The sequence below is a fragment of the Myxocyprinus asiaticus genome, chromosome 20, assembly GCF_019703515.2.
Source record: "Myxocyprinus asiaticus isolate MX2 ecotype Aquarium Trade chromosome 20, UBuf_Myxa_2, whole genome shotgun sequence".
Lineage (NCBI taxonomy): Eukaryota > Metazoa > Chordata > Actinopteri > Cypriniformes > Catostomidae > Myxocyprinus > Myxocyprinus asiaticus.
Genome location: NC_059363.1, coordinates 14,064,083 through 14,084,800, shown reverse-complemented (window position 1 = coordinate 14,084,800; position 20,718 = coordinate 14,064,083). Strand labels below are relative to the sequence as shown.

Genomic DNA, 20,718 nt, shown 5'->3' with positions numbered 1-20,718 from the left:
AGAGGCTTACCCTTGCAAGAAATATCAACCAGATCAGCAGAGAGTGTCAGTTTAGCAGCTGGAGGTGCTGTTTTTTAATAAAATGCATTAGGTTTGTCAACGATATCAGCTGTTTATAAAACAGTATGAGCTTAGAGATTGCTTTTTAAATTTGACTTATATTTTGTGTCGCTCTGTGTGTGCAGGACGGTTTAACCCCTCTGCACTGTGGAGCACGCAGTGGACACGAGCAGGTTGTTGAGATGCTACTGGACAGGGGAGCCCCCATCCTCTCCAAGACTAAAGTATGACTTCTGTCTCTCTCACCACCCTTATTATTTTGCCCCTTTGTGTACGTGTGTGGGTATGTGCATATGTGATAACAGAATTACCCATGATCTCAGTGCATGAGACTGCCTCCATGTGGCTGTAACATCCAATAATAACAACTAATAATAATTAATAATTCCTTACATTTATATAGCACTTTTCTAGGCACTCAGAGTGCTTTACATAGTATAGGGGGAATCTCCTCAACCGCCACCAGCAACAACTATAACATTTAGCCAAGCCTTTTTTTCTTTGACTGCTATCAAATTTTCTCTTGACTCCTGGAATCATGTATTTCACCATAGATTGTGGTTTTAGGTGCAGAGGCAGGAATGATTTCCTGTCAAACTTGAAAGCCCTTATAAATCATTTTTCATTTTAGGAATATCAAGGATGGTTCACCCAGAAATGAAAATTCTTGTTTACTCACCTACATGTTGTTCCAAACCCATATGACTTTCTTTCTTCTATGGAACACAGAAGGAGATGTTAGGTAGAATGTTAGGGGCTGACAGCTTTAGCCACCATACACTTTCATTGTTTGGAAACATGATGCAATGGAAGTGAATGGTGACAGAAGCATCAACATGTCTTTTTTTGTTCAACAGAAATTCATAGAGGTTTGTAGCAACATAAGAGGGGGAATGATGACAGAATTTTAATTTCTGGGTGAACTTTACTTTAAATTTACCAATTCCTTCACAATAAGTGATTTATAATGCTGAGAAATCTTAAATGAGATTTTTTTTGACAGACTGGTAGTTTGTATATTGCACCTTGCATAGAACTCCAGGTCCATTTTACCTGGAAGTTTCTTAGAAAATTGCCCTCCTTGCATGTCCTGCAAATTTTATTCAGAACATACAGGTTTTCTTTTTCACATAACAGCTCTTTTAACGTTTTACCATTGTTTCTGTTAAATGTACTTTATTCAAACCTTATTATATGGGTTGTCATAGAATGGTCTATCTCCACTGCACATGGCGACCCAAGGGGATCACCTGAACTGCGTCCAACTGCTTCTCCAGCACAATGCCCCTGTGGATGATGTCACCAATGATTATCTGACCGCACTGCATGTGGCTGCTCACTGTGGACATTACAAAGTGGCCAAAGTCATTGTGGATAAGAAGGCCAACCCTAATGCGAAAGCTCTGGTGAGAAAAGAAAGAAAAATTGACCCATATTCATTTGATGTTGAATTTACTTTGGTCGTTTTCTTTTTATTTGTCATAATCTGTCTGGCCTCTGTCTCCATCTCTCTGTCTCTCCCTTTTTCGCTCTTTGGGTTTCTTTGTTGGGGTGGGGTACAACTGGGTTCTTTTTCCTTTGTTAGCAGATGCAGCTGTATGAATGTTAATCTTTTCCTTTACAAAAACACAGTGGTGGTAGGAAGGTGACACATCGCTGTGCTTTTTGCCGTAGTAAATCTGAGAGTGAGTGTGTCACTTAAATGCTCAGAGTTTAAAAAAGAACTTAAAAACTAGAGAAACAATTTGAAATAAAGTTAAAGTTAGGAAATAAGAACAAGTATGCACTGTTCAGTATGCATACTGTTCATGTAATTCAGTGGACCAGAGAAAAAAACGGGGTTTTGTGGTTCCCCACTTCTGGTAAAAGTGGGTGTGGTGATATCTCAGTCAACCAGATCATTTGTGTCTGTTTACAGAATGGTTTCACTCCTCTTCATATTGCCTGTAAGAAGAATCGAGTGAAGGTGATGGAACTGCTGCTGAAACATGGGGCTTCACTACAGGCAGTCACCGAGGTACAAGAAACAGAAAGATATTAATGTTATAGATAAGTTACAGAAAGTAAAGGATACCGAAAGTACAGAGATAACTTTTAAATTACCATAACAACACTTAAAGATTGTATGAATAAGACTGAATGTATGAGACATTAGGCTTGCTAATAGTCTGCAGAATATTTAGTGCATTTGTTTTTGGAATATACTGTAAAAGTAAAATCAGTTTTTTGTTTGGTTATTTTTATTATTTATTTTTTTGTTATTTGTAGTCGGGGTTGACACCCATCCATGTTGCTGCATTTATGGGTCATGAGAACATAGTAAAACAGCTCACGCATCATGGAGCCTCACCCAACACTACCAACGTGGTATGTTTCCTCTTTCTGTCACTCAAAGAAATACAGTCTATGTTCATGTGCATGCATTTTGCATTACACATTATAACATCATGCTATACTGTTCTATAATTTGGCAGACTTTGCAACAAGAAGTATAACAACTGTAGCCCAATTGTTAGTGCATGGTGCTGTAAATGTAAATAATTATTATAAGCTGGAATTTGGAGTAAAAATTCACCAGCAATATAGCAAAAGCTCATCTTGTCTGGTAGTTTATGTATAAAGCAATTTGTTCGAATGCGTTTGTGTGTTTTAGAGAGGTGAAACGGCGTTGCACATGGCAGCAAGGGCGGGCCAGGCTGATGTTGTCGGATATCTGCTTCAGAATGGTGCTAAAGTGGACATCAAAGCCAAGGTGAGACAAGCATACAGAACTTCAAATTTGAATACACCAGTTTCCACATCCGTTCCCAATACACGCATGATTGGAAGTGTCTTCACCTGTCTCTTATTCCCTCTCCATGTCCACTACGATGGTCTTCAGGATGACCAAACGGCCCTACATATAGCTAGTCGTCTGGGAAAGTTGGAGATTGTGCAGCAGTTGCTGCAGAAAGGGGCATTACCCAGCGTTGCCACCACCTCCGGTTACACCCCTCTTCACCTAGCCGCCCGTGAGGGTCATCGGGAAATAGCTGCTCTCCTGTTAGAGCAGGGAGCTTCCCTTTCTGCAGCATCCAAGGTATATATGTGTATTGCACTATTTGTTCTACAAGTGTTTTTATAACTTACTTGTTGTAGCGTCTTTAGCTCCTTAGAATGAAAAGCAGATGAAACTCCTGTGTAGAACTTCTATATTTTTACATTCTGTTTTGGTTCTCTCTCTCTTTCTTCCCCACATATATACTCACAGAAAGGGTTCACTCCCCTGCATGTGGCCGCTAAGTACGGGCAGTTGGAAGTGGCCAATCTTCTACTACAGAAGAAAGCTGCACCAGATGCTGCAGGCAAGGTTGGTCAACATATGCATATATTACACACTCTCACGCACAACAAGAAGCACAAGCACATGGTTACAAACACACATTTATGCATGGCCAGTCACATTTGCATAGCGGTGTCACATTTAAATTGAGTCCCTTTCCATATAACACAGCTTAATTAAGCCAAGCGCACTCTACATGACTTGGTATCAATGCACTGTGCACACTTAAAGATGCATAGTCATTTTTTTAGGTCGCGTCAGAACAGATTTCAAATACACTTGAAATTCATCGTAGTGTCTGTGACCAGTCCGGACGAGTGGCAGGTGTGCGAACACTACACGAATGCGATCTGAGACTTCTAGTCGCAGATCAGTCGCCTACTAGTTGGCGACTCAACATCAAAGGAGATGCACTAAAGTCGTGTAGTGTGCGCTTGGCTCTACCTTCTACCTGTTCATCAGTGTAACCCTACCCCCAATGTGATTCCTTTTCTCAATATTCTTGCATTGAAAAGATTTTAATAGTTAAGCTTTCGTAAGTAATAAAGATCAAGAATCTAAAACAATAATAACAGCTCATGAGACAAAATAATTGAACAACCCTGGAGCTTAAACTGTGGCAAGGAAAGGACTTCTTGGGTACACTCCTCCTGTATGTGTGGTGTTCTCCAATCATTTGGCACTTCATGTTGTGTTTGTGTTCATTGCTGCTAGCTTAAAATAGTTTGCTGGGTTCTCTTCCCTAACTTAACACTGTGTGTCTGTGTTTTTGTGTGTGTGTACACCTCCGTGTGCACACCGATGTACTGTATTTGCTTACATGGTTGCATCTTATGTCTGTGTGACTGTGTGTGTGCATGCTCACGTGGGTTTTTGTGTGTGTGGTCGTGCTGGGGTCTGCATGTGTGTTTGTGTGTGTGTGTGTGTGTGTGTGTGTGTGTGGTAGAGTGGTTTAACACCGCTGCATGTGGCTGCTCACTTTGATAATCAGAGAGTGGCTCTGTTACTGCTGCACCAGGAAGCATCTCCTCATTCTGCGGCTAAGGTACACACACGCAATGACCCATTGAGATGGTTCGTTAGATTAAACATCATCAGATGTAGCTCACATAAGTTCTCCATATCGTTCATACTGAGCTAACAGAGCATCTCAATACTGTGGCTTCTGTTAACAATGCCTCATTTTCCCAGAGATCTTCCTGGGCCACGCATAATCTTTCCCCTCCTCAGGAACATTCTCTTACATGAGCTGTTTTAGTGTTTCTTTTTAAATGAGCATATTATTTGCACAAAAACAGAATAATCAATCATATTCATGATTTTGAGTACCAAATGTATTGGTAGGAGGCATAGGATTGTCCTCACCACTACCAGAAATTCTCTTTTTTTTTTGGAGTTTATTTCTTTTTTAATATATACATTTTGTTTTAATGCTTATTTGAATATTTTGGCCCTTGAGAATAATTGGGAATAAAAAATAAAATAGCTGAAAGTTATGGAACTTGTGTTAAGACCAAAATACTGGAAAGATACAAATAAGGTTCTAGGTATGTATCAAATGCTGAATCTTTGCATCTCTCTCTTTCTAATTCTCTGAAGAATGGTTATACTCCACTCCACATTGCGGCTAAGAAGAATCAGTTGGAGATTGGGACGATGTTGCTGGAATATGGGGCAGAGTGTAACACAGTGACCCGTCAGGGCATCAGCCCTTTGCATCTCGCCGCACAGGAGGGCAGTGTAGACCTAGTGTCTCTACTGCTTAGCAAACACGCTAATGTTAATATGGGCAATAAGGTAAACATACATATACATAAACAAACTTATTGCACAGGGCATGGAAAATGGAATGGGCTCTATTTTCATGAGTGCGTAAAAGCGCAGCGCTGTGCGCAATGATTGTGCGCTACAGCTTATCCAATTTTCGTGAGCATGCTAATTCTAAGTGCAATTTTTGTGCCAGAGCAAAACGCAAGTGGACATGGGTGGGAGTGTTTGCACTTTCTGTGGGTGTATTTTGTTAAAGAAGTGGCGCAAAGCGCAATTTGCTATTTTCCTGAAAAACAGGTCATTCCGCTGAGACCATTTAACCCTCTGGGGTCTGAGGGTGTTTAGTGCCCTGGAGAAGTTTTGACATGCCTTGACCTTTGTGCTTTTTTCAGTTGCTTAAAAACATATTAATGGCTAAAGTCTGATAACACTGTATTCAGTACAAACTGGGCTACAATAATATGTGAGCAACATGTATGTACATGTTTGTATTTTTGAGAAAATAACGTTTATGCGTGGTTTTTGAAAAAAAAAAAATGTAAGTCACTCAAATAAGGCCATATAACACATACTAAACATTTGTTCACAAGACTTTTGAGAACTGGATATTGTAGCCTAGAGTTTTTGCTACAAACCATCCTGATCAATCATTCATACAAAACAATATAGTCATTTAACTTTTGTAAAACACTTTTACTGTTAGAAAGGCCATATGCGAGGAGGTGTGGAAGATCATGAATATTGATGTGATTCACACCTGAGGAGACAAAACCCCTCCCCTGAGAGAGAATGAATGTGAGGAGACTTAATGTTTGTAGCAAAATCAAGTTTAAGTTAAAAGAAGTAATCTGACTATACATTTTCTTTACATAAAGACTTAAAAATTTTAGACCTACACTACCATTTAAAAGTTTTAGATCTGTAAGATTTTTTAATGTTTTTAAAAGAAGTCTCTTCTGCTCACCAAGGCTGCATTTATTTGATCCAAAATACAGCAAAAACAGTGAAATTGTGAAATATTTTTACAATTTAAAATAACTGTTTTCTATTTGAATATATTGTAAAATGCAATTTATTCCTGTGATCAAAGCTGAATTTTCAGCATCATTACTGCAGTCTTCAGTGTCACATGATCCTTCAGAAATCATTCTAATATGCTGATTTTCTAATATGGGCATATTTACAGCACATTTTACACATTTACACCCGAACAGATATTTGCAAGGACAAGCTTTGTTGATGATAATGAGGCAGCATAAACACTAGTTAAAATCTAATCGAAACCTTCATATTATTTTTATATCATATTACATATCATATTTATATCATACAGCATACAATTTAAATACCTGCTTTAGCCAAAACAACATTTAAATGTAACTAAAACTTGCCTATTAGGACATATTTCAAATTTCAATACTCTGAATCCTGGCTGACAAGTCTGGAAATAATCCAACTAGTAAAATATGTACATGTTTATATAAAATAGCATGTCAACTAATGTAAGTAAATACTTACACATCCAAAATTGTATCCTCGGCTGGATCAAGTCGCTCTTCGTCGGAGTCCTGCTCTTCTTCTGAGGAAAATGTGAACTCTTCATCACTATCCAGGAGTTTCCTCACCTGTGTAGTGTGCCATCTTCCAAACGCACAGGAAAGTGAATGAATCTGATGATGAACTTGATGCTTTTTAAGGCACTGTTGGGAGCGTTTACCATTTGCATTGATCACCTCAGCACATTACTGTATGAATAGCGCACTCTGCTGGTGGGTGTGATCACATAACGATAATTAGCTGAGCCAGGAGAAACTGTAAATCACTTTGTTTCATACAGATTACATTGCAGGAGAATATTTGTTTTAAATTTGAAATTTAAAAGTAGACATTTTAAGCTTTCTTTAGACATATATTTCATGTTTGTCTGATAAGTATTTGCGGAGTTTCAGTTCATTTTTGTGACATGTTTCAGAAAGATGCTCGCGGAGACAGAGACGGCTGAAAGTGCACCCTGTTTATTTTCTTTATTTTACAAAAGCACAAGGTTTTGTTGTTATTGTGAGTGTACACAAATAAAAGTAGACCCTTTACAGTCTCTAATGATGTCTTACACTTATCTGTATGCCCAAAAATGACGGAGTATTTTAAGTTGTTTCCGCTGTTATGAGGAAAAATACAGCAGGACGTGCCGGCGCGTCTGTCGACCCCTGAGGGTTAAAAGCATGTCTGTTTTCAGCACAAAGTCTGAACTCAGTTCCTGCATTTGCAGTTTGGAGATTCCACCAGTAGGTGGTAATAAAGTTCATGTCCAAACTCTGAAAATATTGTGGAACATCAAATTATGTCTCTGACGATCACCGTTTTATGAAACAAAAATGTATGAGATTTGTGTTTATCTATCTATAGGTCATGGTTTATTTTTCAATTAATATTATTATGTTTATATTTATAATTGTATTTATGATGTAATTTGTACTGGTATTTTTCCACCTGTTGTCGCAGAGTGATTTTTAAGTCACTGCAAAAGGTGCCGGTGAAAGAAGTTGGAGTGAATAAAATGTTTGGATTTGGTATGATATTTTCGACCACTTTGTTATTTTGATTATATTTTAGTTTCGTTTGAAGTGTAATTTTGAATTTAGAAATATTTTTGTTTTAATTTTTTCATGTTTCAATAAATGAATTACATTTTTCAAAATCAAAATAGACTGGTAGAAGTGAAGTGAGTGCCGATACAATCACTGTTAATACTAGCTATGATTTGTGTGTCAGTTGATATTAGTAATATTTACATTCTTTGTAATTTAACTGAATGTACCTGATGAGAATCACATGCTTCTAAAAGGAGCGTGTCACTGTCATAGAAATATTTCTATTCTTCTTGTTCATTGCATACAGTCCCTTTACACTACCAACTTCTTATAAATGTGCTGTCTTTGTTTATATCGCTGGTTTTTGACAGAGATTGGACTATACTGTATAGTAGGATGCAGACTGTACAATAACCGGAGAAGAACCTCTGAATGAAATTGCACTTGACCCAGACCATTAATGCTTTGCCAATATTTCGCCAAAATCACTTGTGCCTTGACTTAACGCATGCTTGCATGAAAATACCAAAATTTCATGGCCATGCCCATTGACAATTGTGCTTATGACTTAAAGTATAGAGCTGCGCTTAGCACTAGTGCTCTTAAAATAGGGCCCATTGTCTCAGTAATGATTGGATTAATGCTAAATTATTAAATATACGGGCCCATATATTTATTACAAAAATCGACAAAATACCAGCCGTTTCTGGGAATCAGCTTAATGTATATTTGCATGATCAAGACATATTAGTTCTTAGAATTTGTCTCACCCAGTGTATGTGTTTGGAACACAGAATGGTCTCACACCACTGCACCTGGCAGCACAGGATGATAGGGTGGGAGTGGCTGAAGTTCTGTTGAACCATGGAGCTGAGATTGAAGCCCAAACTAAGGTCAGAGTTCAAGGGTTCAGAGAAATCAGGATGTGGAAGCTGTATGTATGTGAGCTTCAGTGTCAAATTTTCCCTCGAATGCCTTATTTATTTAATAAAACCTTTCTTCCCTTCTCTCTGGTACAACTTTACTTTTCATTCCATATTGATCGCTTTCTTCCTTTTTTTTTTCTGTTAATAGAGTGGATACACTCCAATGCACATAGCGTGTCATTATGGCAACATGAAGATGGCCAACTTTCTGTTAGAGAATCAGACCAGAGTCAATGCAAAAACAAAGGTAAGTCTTTAGCTGGGTCATTTGTGGGTGTTATGTCAAAAGATGTATTAATATGTATAAGTATATATATTTTTTATGTATATTGACTCTCTCTTTCTGTATAGAATGGTTACACTCCCCTTCACCAAGCAGCACAGCAAGGCCACACCCACATCATTAATATGCTGCTTCAATATGGAGCTTCAGCCAATGAGCTCACAGCGGTAAGTACAGAGGTATGCTGAAAAAAAAATCTGCTTTGCTCAGCTAGCTAGCAACCTTGGTCAGTGTATACGTGAGCAAACACTCTCATATCCTCTCATACCTTTCACACAAACCCACACAGCTCTATTTGTCACACTTATAACACCCACATTTACAGTAGTATGCTGTGCATTATATTAACACATTTAATAAAGGATGACTCATTCAAGCTACCTCTACACTGTTCGTATACACACATTTACACTGTATCTGTGTCTGATTGTCTGTGTGTTTGTGCCAGAATGGGAACACTGCTCTCTCCATCGCTCGGCGACTGGGATACATCTCTGTAGTGGACACACTAAGAGGAGTTACAGATGAGAACCTCACTGCCACGGTAATTCATAAACGTCTTACCTCAACATCTACCTCCTGACTACACCTTCCACTTCCCCCATAATCCTCGATCTCTGCAACCAAATCACCACAATTAGCACAGAGCTGGTATTTGATAATTGGTCTTTTATGCAAACCACATTTGCATTCTGAGTTGAATTAAAAACAACCACCCAAAACATGCAAATCAGTTCTGAGGATGAGTGTATTAGTGTATTAGTGAGTTCATATGTTAAATTCTTACATTATTTAATTTTTATTTATTTTCATTTCAGTCAAAGATTGTTAGCTACATTAATAAAAAAATCTGCATGTCACATGCAGTCACTCTATTATTTTACACTTCAATTTGAATTGCAATTTTATTTGCTGCCCCTGGAGGGAGCAGATCACATGCAATATGCCCTTTTTACACTTTAATTTGTCATTGTCATGTCATATTATCAACGTAATTTGCCATTTTACAGTGTTTATATTCTTAATAAAGTATCAGTATCTTGACATATATGTAACTTGTACCTTGTTATATATTGTATTGTACCTGTTTGTCCCTTTTTAACCAGCCTGTAAATGAGAAACACAAGATCAATGTTCCGGAGACCATGAACGAGTTCCTAGACATGTCCGACGATGAAGGTAAAACTGATCTAGTGGTAATCTACACACACATCTAAATTTAGGGTCTGTACTGTTCTGAATTGAAAATAGTTTTTTACTCTATTGCTGTGGCCACATTAACACAGAGTATGTTTGTTTAAATATCATGAATTTTAAGAGAATCTTTTCATGGGGCCTGGGTAGCTCAGTGGTAAAATACGCTGGCTACCACCCCTGGAGTTCGCTAGTTCGCTAGTTCGAATGCTTGTACGCTAGTTCGAATCCCAGGGCGTGCTGAGTGACTCCAGCCAGGTCTCCTAAGCAACCAAATTGGCCCGAGAGGGTAGAGTCACATGGGGTAACCTCCTCGTGGTCGCTATAATGTGGTTTGTTCTCGGTGGGGCGCATGGTGAATTGAGCGTGGTTGCCGCGGTGGATGGCGTGAAGCCTCCACACGCGCTATGTCTCCGTGGCAACGTGCTCAACAAGCCACGTGATAAGATGCGCGGGTTGACTGTCTCAGACGCGGAGGCAACTGGGATTTGTCCTCCACCACCCAGACTGAGGCGAATCACTATGCGACCACGAGGACTTAGAGCACATTGGGAATTGGGCATTCCAAATTGGGAGAAAAAGGGGAAAAAATCCCCCCCCCCCCAAAAAAAAGAGAATCTTTTCGTCACCCTAACAGCTTGCACCATGATCACTGGGCCGACACTATCTGCCTTCAGATATCTGCCACACATTGCTCCGTGTGTGATTAGGGGGTGTGTGTTGTTTAACCTTGTTGCTGTGAACTGTATGTTTGACAGCTGTGAAAGATCATGAAGCCCAGGCTGAAGGGGAAGAAGGTACACACTTCTGCAGTTCTGGTTTTCCTCCCCTTTTTAATCACCCCTAGCTTAATGCTCACACTCGCTCGGCTTAGATGCGTTCCTCTCGCCTGGCTTTGCAGTGTTGTTTTGCTGTGTGTTTTTTAGTCTGTAAAACATGCACTTAAGTGCGATCGCTGTGATTTCCTGTGTGTTCTAACACCACACGCACACACACTTATTTCTCAAACACAAGCATGTTGCCCCCAATATTAAGTATATGGGTTAATCAACATGGGTTCTTCTATCTTGAACGTCTGGTTACATCCTTGCTGATATGTAAACACATAAAAATGCTTTAAGTACATACACATGCACAGACACATACTTAATATTCTTCTTGCGTACAAGCATGGACACATACAGAAACACAATAACAAATGCTCACAGAAGCCTGAACGTGACTCATACGGTTGCCAGGGATACAGTGAAGCTGATGTGCCCTGCATCAGGAGGAGAAGAAAACATTCCACGTGTTGAGTATGATGCCAAACTCCCTCTCTCGTGTCCCGGTGCAACGGCTGAAATATTCATGAGTTTTAATGTCCTTTGCTGCACCTCTCTCCATGGTTACAATCGCCGTGAGGAGGGATGAAGGTGTACAGTTACCAGGTGTGTCAGCAGATACAGTCAGAATCCCGCAGGCAACACTGACTTGGCCCACAGGTGTCACCCCTCTACCTGAGAGGATAGAGAGAGAAAGAGAGAGACTTGAGTACTTGATCTTGGAACATAATAGAACAAAGTCATTCCGAAGTGTTGTGATGAAACTGGTGTCTGATCAGTATGGTGTGAGTTGAGTAAAAAGTGCATTAGTTCATGCGTGTGCGTGTGTTCGTAGAAGCCTATAATAGATCCATTGGTCATCCTGTAAGGTATCTGTATCTGTGTAATCCTATTAAGCTGGACAGGTAGGGCTCATGTCAGTCCTGTCTGCTGCAATTGCAATGCACACTGCACCTCTGATCACCATTCTGATTTGTCCCTAACTCACACATGTTTGGTTTTATATTATAGTGAGGACTTACAGTTGACTTCTATTGTTTTTATATTAAGTTAATAATATATGCTATAACTTAACCTACTTTTCTATAACCCCTACCTCGTAGAAAGGTGAATGGTACACAGAAACCTTTTTACATTTGTTTCTATATAAATAAAACATTATTTAGTCCCTTATTTTCATAATTTGATCATTGTATCTTAATGTAGGTGTTTTCAGGTTTTACTTTTATTATGGGGACATTTTATATTTTTTGATGGCAAAACCTGTCCCTCACACACATCTAAGAGTACAGTGCCCAATACAGCCAGGGTTAAAAGGACAGCATGTTTGTGCCTTGAGGTAGGCTATATACTAAAGAGAGAAAGGTGAACCTCCTTGTAGTTATGTAATGTTCTTTAGCACTTTGTCCTAATGAGTTCAAGAATGCTTCATAGTGATCAAACTCTTTCAAGGAGACCCTGACTGTTGTTATGAGCTGATAAAACTAAAATTATTTTCTGTTTCGCAGCTCTTTGTGCCAGTGCACAACTTCTATCATACAACCTTTCACCCCCACACACGCACACATAATAGAAAAGCGCTTGCACTGTCTCCCTTCATTCTCTTGAGAGAACTTTGTTGACAGTACTTGGTGTTTTATTACCACCTGCTAACAGACCTGCACTTTCTACTAGACCTGCAAAAATCTTTTGTAATTCACACACATAGGACATCCTGCTGTGTGTGCAGTGCTGTAGAGTGGAGCTCCCCTGACATGAGAGTGCAGCTTTGGTAGATCCTCCTTCGCTTGACCCAGTCTGCCTTCTGATTTAACTTATACTGGGCGAATGCACGGATGTAAATCTCTCACATCCAGTGCCACGAGAGTTCTGGTCGGCTCGGGACGACCTACTCTTACATGACTAACCGGAATAGTCTCCACCAGAGTCATTTTCTCGGAGGATACAGACATAATCGAGGGAATACGTTATTAAAGGATTTATCCTATCGGAGTGGGATATGGCAGCGCTGTTATGTGAGTGTTGCTGGGTCAGAATACTGCGGTGTTTTGGTACAGTCGGTGAACGGGCTCTGTTGCTGCATACAGTGTTCACCGGTTGGACGTTGCTCGGATATTTAATCTAAATATGCGCTTTTAATACGAAAACGGCTTACAATATAATGTTTTCTATTTTTAGACAAGACCCTTTATTAGTCGTTGTTATAATTGTACGTTGTCATTAAGTCGTTAAAACGGGACCGGAGAGAGGTGGAAAAGGGTATTAGAGAGCCGGTAAGTGAAATGAGGGTAGCGGGAGGGGAGGGGCTGCAGCACGGTTAGAGAGGACAAGCAGGAGTCGCTTTTATGAGAGAGATGCTGGCTGTACTTTAAACCGTGAGTTGCCTACCGAGGACATCATTGGCGCGTTTCAAAATACAAATTATTAAGAGCTGCCTATATAGGCAGCATTTTAACGTTTTGAAACAGATCCATTGTTTTGTCGCGCGGAAGGAGTGTCGGTTTATTTGTTGTTTTCGCGCGGTTTTGCACCTGACCGCTCTGCAGATCAACCGTTACAAAAGAGCCGTTGTAGTTTAATATTTTATCAAATTACACAGTTTGTTTGTGTTGTATTTGTAAATCTATGATAATGTAGCTCTTTACATTGATCCATATTAATTCTAATTCTAATATATATATATATATATATATATATATATATATATATGCAGTTTAATGTGTCATGGTTGTCACTGGAACTTTTTTTCATACTGGAGCTCTGTAGGAGACGCACTGTCCTGATGCAGCAGTTACTGTTTACTTTATGTGTCAGTGAAATATCGGCAATTAAACTATTGTTATTCACGGGGGAACTTCAGAAAAACACCCGTGTTATGTGACATGGATAAATAATATAGAAGCTGCAAGTAGGAGAGCAGCAGCCCGGAGATCTACAAATAGGGGCGGGATTTCCAAAAGAGGGTGGAGTAACCCTTGAAGGGGCGGGGTTAGTAAAGCACTTCGAATGCGACCTTCTTTCACGGGAATTCGGAGGATGCACAACCCACAATGCTTTGCTTCAACGGAAAAGTCTGAAAAAAAAAAATAATAATAATTATGCCAATTTGCCCCTAAATATGATGTTCAAACGCAAGTAATTTTAATTCCCAAGTTGAAGTATATCAGTAGATGGGTGCAGAGTATATAATATGTATAATTATATTACTGTATCATTAAAATAAAGTATTAGACTAAAAGTACACCTGTAAAATCTATTTTCTTTTCTCTTTACATCATTATGACCTCATACATTCCCTTCTAAAGGGACTTTGTTTTCTTGTCACTCAAAGCGCTCGCGCTTGTTAAAGAGTGGAGTGCTGTCATAGCAACTATGTTACCTTCCATTTCCGTTTGTCCTACGAAGGCCGTCTCGTTTAAACGAGACTTGTTTAAAGGAGGACACTCGGTATACCGCAGCCTACAAAGGACGCGTCCTACCTAGCATACAGCCTTCCAAACGAGACACAGCCGTTGCCTCAGCTCCTGAGGAATTATTGGATTGTAAATTGTCCAGTCCATGCGCACTTCAGAATCTCAACGGAAATAGTTGGCCATCCGGGTATTTCTCACTTACTGCTTGATGAATACTGAGGATTCGGACATACTAGTCCATTAGCATGCTGTTTTTGGCATACTATATAGAAGGGAAGTATGGATATTCGGAGGCAGCAATGATTAGGGTTAGGGAAAGGGTTAAGTTAGGAGGTTTGTATAACTTTGCTGATGGTTTGGGACTCCTGCTCCTTTTTGGAGCTCAGCCTGCAGCTGTATCAGAGATTCTTTTAATTACTGAGATAACAACCTCAGTGGTACCATCATAGGAGAGAGTGTAAGGGTTAACTAGCCTGTTACGACAGTAAGTCACCATTTGTGGATACCATACCAATGAATGGGGAGAGCTGTAAACTGACACCTACCTGTCGCAAAATTGTCTGTGTCTTCTCTTATAAAACAGCAATTTTATCATAGAAAACTCAACACATCGTTCAATTTCAAAAGGATTGTTTAGTGTAAAACATTTTGAAGATTGGTGGACAGGTGGTCAATTCATTAAGTGATGAGCTGTTTCTTCAGTTAATTCAGCGTACCGAAGCATCTCCTCCATAGACATCCATAAAATAAATAAATAAATAAAAAAAAAACGCTTCTTGTCTCTTCGCCAGTGTACCGCTATAGGATGTCTATGGGACTGCCGCGTTATGCTGTTTATGCTAAGCTTGTAGGCTCCTCTTATTAGAAGAGTTCTGTTTATATCCTTCTCAGAAGCTGCGAAGTGGATGTTTGCGTGACGTGAGAAGAGTGGGGGTGGTGTGGCATAGCGATAAAGAAGTGGCCGGGTAACTAAAAGGTTTAAGATTTGAATCCCACAAGGGATTAACCATGAATTATGACCATTGTGCCCTTGAGCAAGACACTTAACCTCTGATTGCTCCTGGGGGACTGTCCCTGTTATAGTTGTGCTGTAAGTTGCTTTGGGTTTTAATTAATTAAAAGAAGGGATGGAAACTGATTCCCGCAGCTGCTGATAGGTCACCTTACCTGCTCACCTTTAGCTTTTCTCATCCCTGCAGGTGAGGATGCCATGATCCGCGAGACTGAAAGGTATCTTCGGCCGCAGGACCTGAAGGAATTGGGCGATGACTCCCTGCCGCAGGAGGGCTACATGGGATTCAGTATCGGAGCCCGCTCTGCCAGGTAATAGTGCTCCTGTACTGCTGCTTGTCTGCGAAGCTGCTTGTCCTTGTGTACATTCTCCATGCTTAGCAAATATTTATGAAATTGCAAGATTGTGGCAGGTGCAGATGGCTTGTAGTGTTTGGGTTTTAGATGTGGAGTTAGACAAGGAATTCTGCTCAAACGATTTTCCTTCAAAGTTAGTAAACAAGCAGCTAGTAAGCAAACTAACATTTTTGGTTTTAATAAGAGGCCATCATAGACAGAATTAATAGAAATAGGAGAGTTAATATTAACATGCGTACTCTACGACTTTAAGGGCAAATAAAACATGACCCTTCTACAACATGCCTTTAGATTGACAGGATACAATTATGAGAAATTGTTATGCAAATAGTAACAGAAAAGCATCTGTTGGATATCTGCACCTTTAGTGCAGTATAAACAGCCATTAATATTTTACAGAGTTTAATATTTTAAAAGGGATTGCATCATACAATAATCCCACTTTAGCCCGTAAAATTATAGCGTGTTCTACAAGTGGGCAACTTTTGCAGCAGTTTTAATAGTAAGTGTTTTGGTTACAAATACAACCTGATTTTTGCCTGAAATATTTGGAATATTCAGGGAAAGTTAAACATATCAAACACATCAACTGAAATGTTAAAATGACTTAAGAGTAGCAAGTTTTAGAAACAGAGGTATTGGTATAATGCACATTCAGAGTGCATTGAAGATATGAATAGACATTTAATGTGTTATGAAAAAAGCAGATGATGTATGGTATGATGCAACTTAAGATGCAATGTAAAAAGGGTAATGTGTAATGACTGCATGTTTTATTTTATTTTAGTACAAAATAAAAGTACTAATTAAATATGCTTGGATGGCTAATTGCAAGCTTAATGTATTGTAAATGAAACTACTTATTTCCCCATATAGTCCTTGTTACAGTATGACTGTTTGGAATAAAACCTGACCAGCTTATCTGAGTATTGCTGTGGCTTATTTTAGCTATGTGGACTTCTTATGTATGTTGAGCTATAGGAAAAAGAAACAGAACTAAAGTTGCATTTTATAAAGGACTATCTTTTTTTAATTAAATCTACTGTGTTTAGCCTATATCTGTGGTGTTTTGTGCTGTAGAAGTACATCCTGTCCCCTTATTTGAGAGGTCAGCTTTGCAGTATCTGTTCATGTTTGCAAAAAGCTGATGGATGAATGAGTGTAGCAGGTGAGAGAGGGATGAAGAGATGGTACACTAGAATGGTAAGGTACACTCTTGCCATATGAGCATTATGTGGCACAATGAATCCTGATTTGCCGTTGTTATTCGGGACAGTGAGATCTGATTGGCTGGCATTTGTATGACTGTGGTTATAGTGCTCGAGGATAGGAAATGAATGACTGAACTAAAACAATGAGATCATCACCGGGAAGGGAACGCTGAGTGACAAAGGCTGGAAAGTTCGTGAGACTGTGCGTGTGCCACCAGGTGAACTGTCTAAAGGTGTGGTCTGATGTATAAAGGATGGATAAAGAACTCCAGTCCAAATCGCCTGCTGTCGCCTCAACAGCCACAACAAACTTAACCTTATTAACTTCTTTTATTCGTTACAATGGACTGGATAGATTTTTTCATTGCAGCTGTGTATATTAAAGCTCATTTTAGGCTTTGAGCTCTAGTTGTCTGTGTTTGCAAATTGATAGTGTGGTTTGCTTGCACAAGAGGCATTAAATAGTCAAATTTGATTCAAATGAGTTTCATATGTTGATAGTATAATTACATCATTTGCAAAATACTCAGTGCCCTTGCTGCTTAGTCAAGGTAAGATGCACTCTTTCATGTTGAAAAATGTGTTTTTGATTGTTTAGAAATGTTCACTGAAGTTTGTTTTTTACTGTTGGAGTTCAGGTTTGCTTTATATCATTGAAAATGATGTTGATAATGATATTCTGCCCTGCAGAACTTCATATTTTCTGCCTTTTTTGTTTTGTTAGCGACATCATCAGTCTGGCATTGTTTGCTTTTAAATAGAGCTGTTACAGTTGCTTGTTCTGATCACACTCAAGCATACACAAACACAGTCCTATCTAGTAGCACAACACATGCTGTGGCAAAGCCTCAGTGCCATGCTTAACTCACTGCTTCTGCCACATCCAGTACATTTTACTCTCTTTTCTCTTTCTTGGCTTCTCACACTCTCTCTAGCCCCAGGATAAGGTAAGAGTGATGTCTTTCTCTCTCTTTCTTTCTGTCTATTGCTGTCTCTCTCTCTGTTCCTTTCACCTCTCTCCATAGCAGTTGTTTCTGTGGCTGCCCCTTTCCATGCTTACTACAACTCCCATCATTCCTCTCTCCACTGTGTCATCTGGTGCAGTGCGTTTCTGTGGAGTCTCATCTGTTCATAAACACTGAGGCCTGAGCTCCTCTGCCAGATAGAACAAATCTAAAACTTTACCCGATCATCTCAACTGGAGTTCTTGTCTCTCAAACCTGTAACTTCTCGTGTTGAGGTTTGGTTTGTTCTATCCAGCTCCGAAGCCGAACATGTTCACATGTTCATCAGTCACATAAAGCCATCAGACAAAATATATCTTGCTAAAGATGTGAAGAGTGCTTTAACAAAAAGAAAAGTGGGCAGTAGATGTGTGTTGTGAAGGATTGTGGTTTTGGATGTTAATGATGTCTGAAATATTAATGATTAGTGTTGTTTACTATTATGTTCTGGTTGCTTAATGAGTTTTTGTTCAATGTGGCATGGGTTGTGTTTATATATGTTGTGTTTTGTTGCCATCTCCATTGTGTGATGCTCTATGTAACATCCAAGGACAACAGCTTTAAGCTGATCAGTCAGCAAATGAAGCCAATTACTCAGTCAAATGTCTGACAGCACTTTTAATTGGTCTCTCAACCAATGCATTACTATCAACATCGATCACAGATCAATTTTATTGTAAAATGGAGAATGGATACAGACAAATATCTCAAGACAAATATCCACATTGTGCTCTCATACACAAATTCACATGGCTTGACCACAGAATGTAAGGAATAAAGCATATGATAAGAATATGGCTTATAGCTTATTAGGAAGGACTGATATTCCTCTCAGGATATTTTACTCTGTTTCACATGTATGCAAACACACACACACACACACACACACACACACACACAAAACACATGTTGGTTTAGCTATCCTTATGAGGACCCTCCATAGACATAATGATTTTTATACTCATAGATTCTATCCCCTAACCCTACCCCTAAACCTAACCCTCACAGAAACCTTTTTGCATTTTTAAATTTTCAAAAAAACATAATTTAATATGCCATTTCCCTTGTGGGGACCACTGGCTGGTCCTCACAACGTAGGTGATCTCAGGTTTTACTATCCCACAAGGATAGTAAAACCTGTACACACACACACACACACACACACACACACACACACACACACACACACACACATACCATGATGATTTTATAGTGGTTAGTTTCAGCTCTGAACAGCCTTCTTATGCAATGCTGTCTCTGTTCAGGGTGAGATAATTTAAAAGAGAGAGGGATGGAATTTATAGCACCAAATGAGAATGAAGAAGTAGGAAAGGAAAAGAGTAAGATAAGGCAATGCAGAGGATGGAAGAGAGAGACTGAGAATGTACTGCAGTGAAGGCTGAGTTGGCTGCTGTAATGATATAGAACCATAAACATCATGCAGATCATGATAAATGAAGCTAAGCTGGAAGAGAAAGAGAGGGGAGGGAAGACGAAAAGTTGTTAAACCATTCGGCTGAAACACATAGTCATGTACCGTTCTGCTGTGTGGCCTGTGTGCTGTTCAGTGCATTACCTTTAAATCCAGCTGAGTGCTGCAGAATTTTCAATCTCTCATACACACCGTGCAACCAACTCAGGACTGCTGTCCTGCAGAGATCCAGACACTGCTTAGAGCACTGCAGAAGAGTGCACACACTCACACACATTCATACTCCTGAGCAGAGCTGAAAAATACTCACATCACTATTGCACATACTTAGGAGTTTCCAAAACCCTTAACTTGAAATATTAAACTGATCGGAAGAGGGGTGAAAAATCCAGAACCAGTTCCATTTTTAAAAAAATACTGAAACTGTGTGATTTTCATGATATTTAGTTTTGTTAATGTATCCTGAATTTTCTCCGCTGATGCGGACAAAACGCACACTAAAACCTTCCAACCTACGAGTGCTGCCTTGCTACGGAAACTAAACACAGTATTAAACTTCAACAAGTAACTTGTCCTGATCGGATGAGGGGCGAAAAATCCAGAGCCGGTTTAATTTTTTTTTTTAAATACAGAAACCGCATGATTTTCATGATATTTGGTTCAGTTAATGGTTCTTGAATTTTTCTCCACTGACGCGGACAAAACACTGTACTAAAATCTGTTTTGTTTCTTGCACTATTAAGTAGCAGTGCTCTCTCTCTGAATCTAAACACACTACACTCTGACTACACATGACCAGTGTCATTCGACCCAGTTCTTTTGAATTGACAGCGTGACCAGTGTAATGCAGTTCATGCACAAATGACACTTATGAGCCGGTTCTTTTGAATCTACTGCACAAAACGCAACGTGATTAGCATAGTTCAATCTCTGAATGAATGACTCTAATGAGCCGGTTCTTTAGAAACTACAGCGCGATAAGTGTAGTAGGGTTCACGAACAAATGACTGTCCAGCTCAAAATGAACCAAGAACTGTTAACATGTTATGTTGTACTTAAGGCTCATGAGACTTAAATCAGGCACTGCAGTTTCTGACAGGCTTTTCATATAACAATGCGAAGTTAAATATGGGCCTACAGTTTGGAGTTTTGTTGTAATTAGTGGAATTAAAAAAAATGGATAGCACACCCTGGAAATCACCCACAGTACCCTAGAATTGTTGCAACGAAAAAGTTTGCAAAAATCTTTTTTTTATGTGCTGGGCATTACAGATATTGCAGATGTTGTCTTTACATGTTTAATTCATCTCCTCTGACCTC

The 20,718-nt window shown here is 39.3% G+C and overlaps 1 protein-coding gene across 1 annotated transcript in view; it reads left to right on the top strand.

Annotated features, from left to right (window-relative positions):
- The window catches only part of LOC127411381 (ankyrin-3-like), a 155,598-nt gene that overhangs the window by 89,763 nt on the left and 45,117 nt on the right, over nt 1-20,718 (top strand). Inside the window, 15 exon segments of the mRNA XM_051646906.1 lie at nt 186-284; nt 1,269-1,466; nt 1,979-2,077; nt 2,329-2,427; nt 2,714-2,812; nt 2,942-3,139; nt 3,311-3,409; nt 4,982-5,179; nt 8,538-8,636; nt 8,818-8,916; nt 9,021-9,131; nt 9,401-9,496; nt 10,059-10,131; nt 10,905-10,943; nt 15,583-15,706. Of these exon segments, the coding sequence (XP_051502866.1) occupies nt 186-284; nt 1,269-1,466; nt 1,979-2,077; nt 2,329-2,427; nt 2,714-2,812; nt 2,942-3,139; nt 3,311-3,409; nt 4,982-5,179; nt 8,538-8,636; nt 8,818-8,916; nt 9,021-9,131; nt 9,401-9,496; nt 10,059-10,131; nt 10,905-10,943; nt 15,583-15,706 (1,730 nt within the window).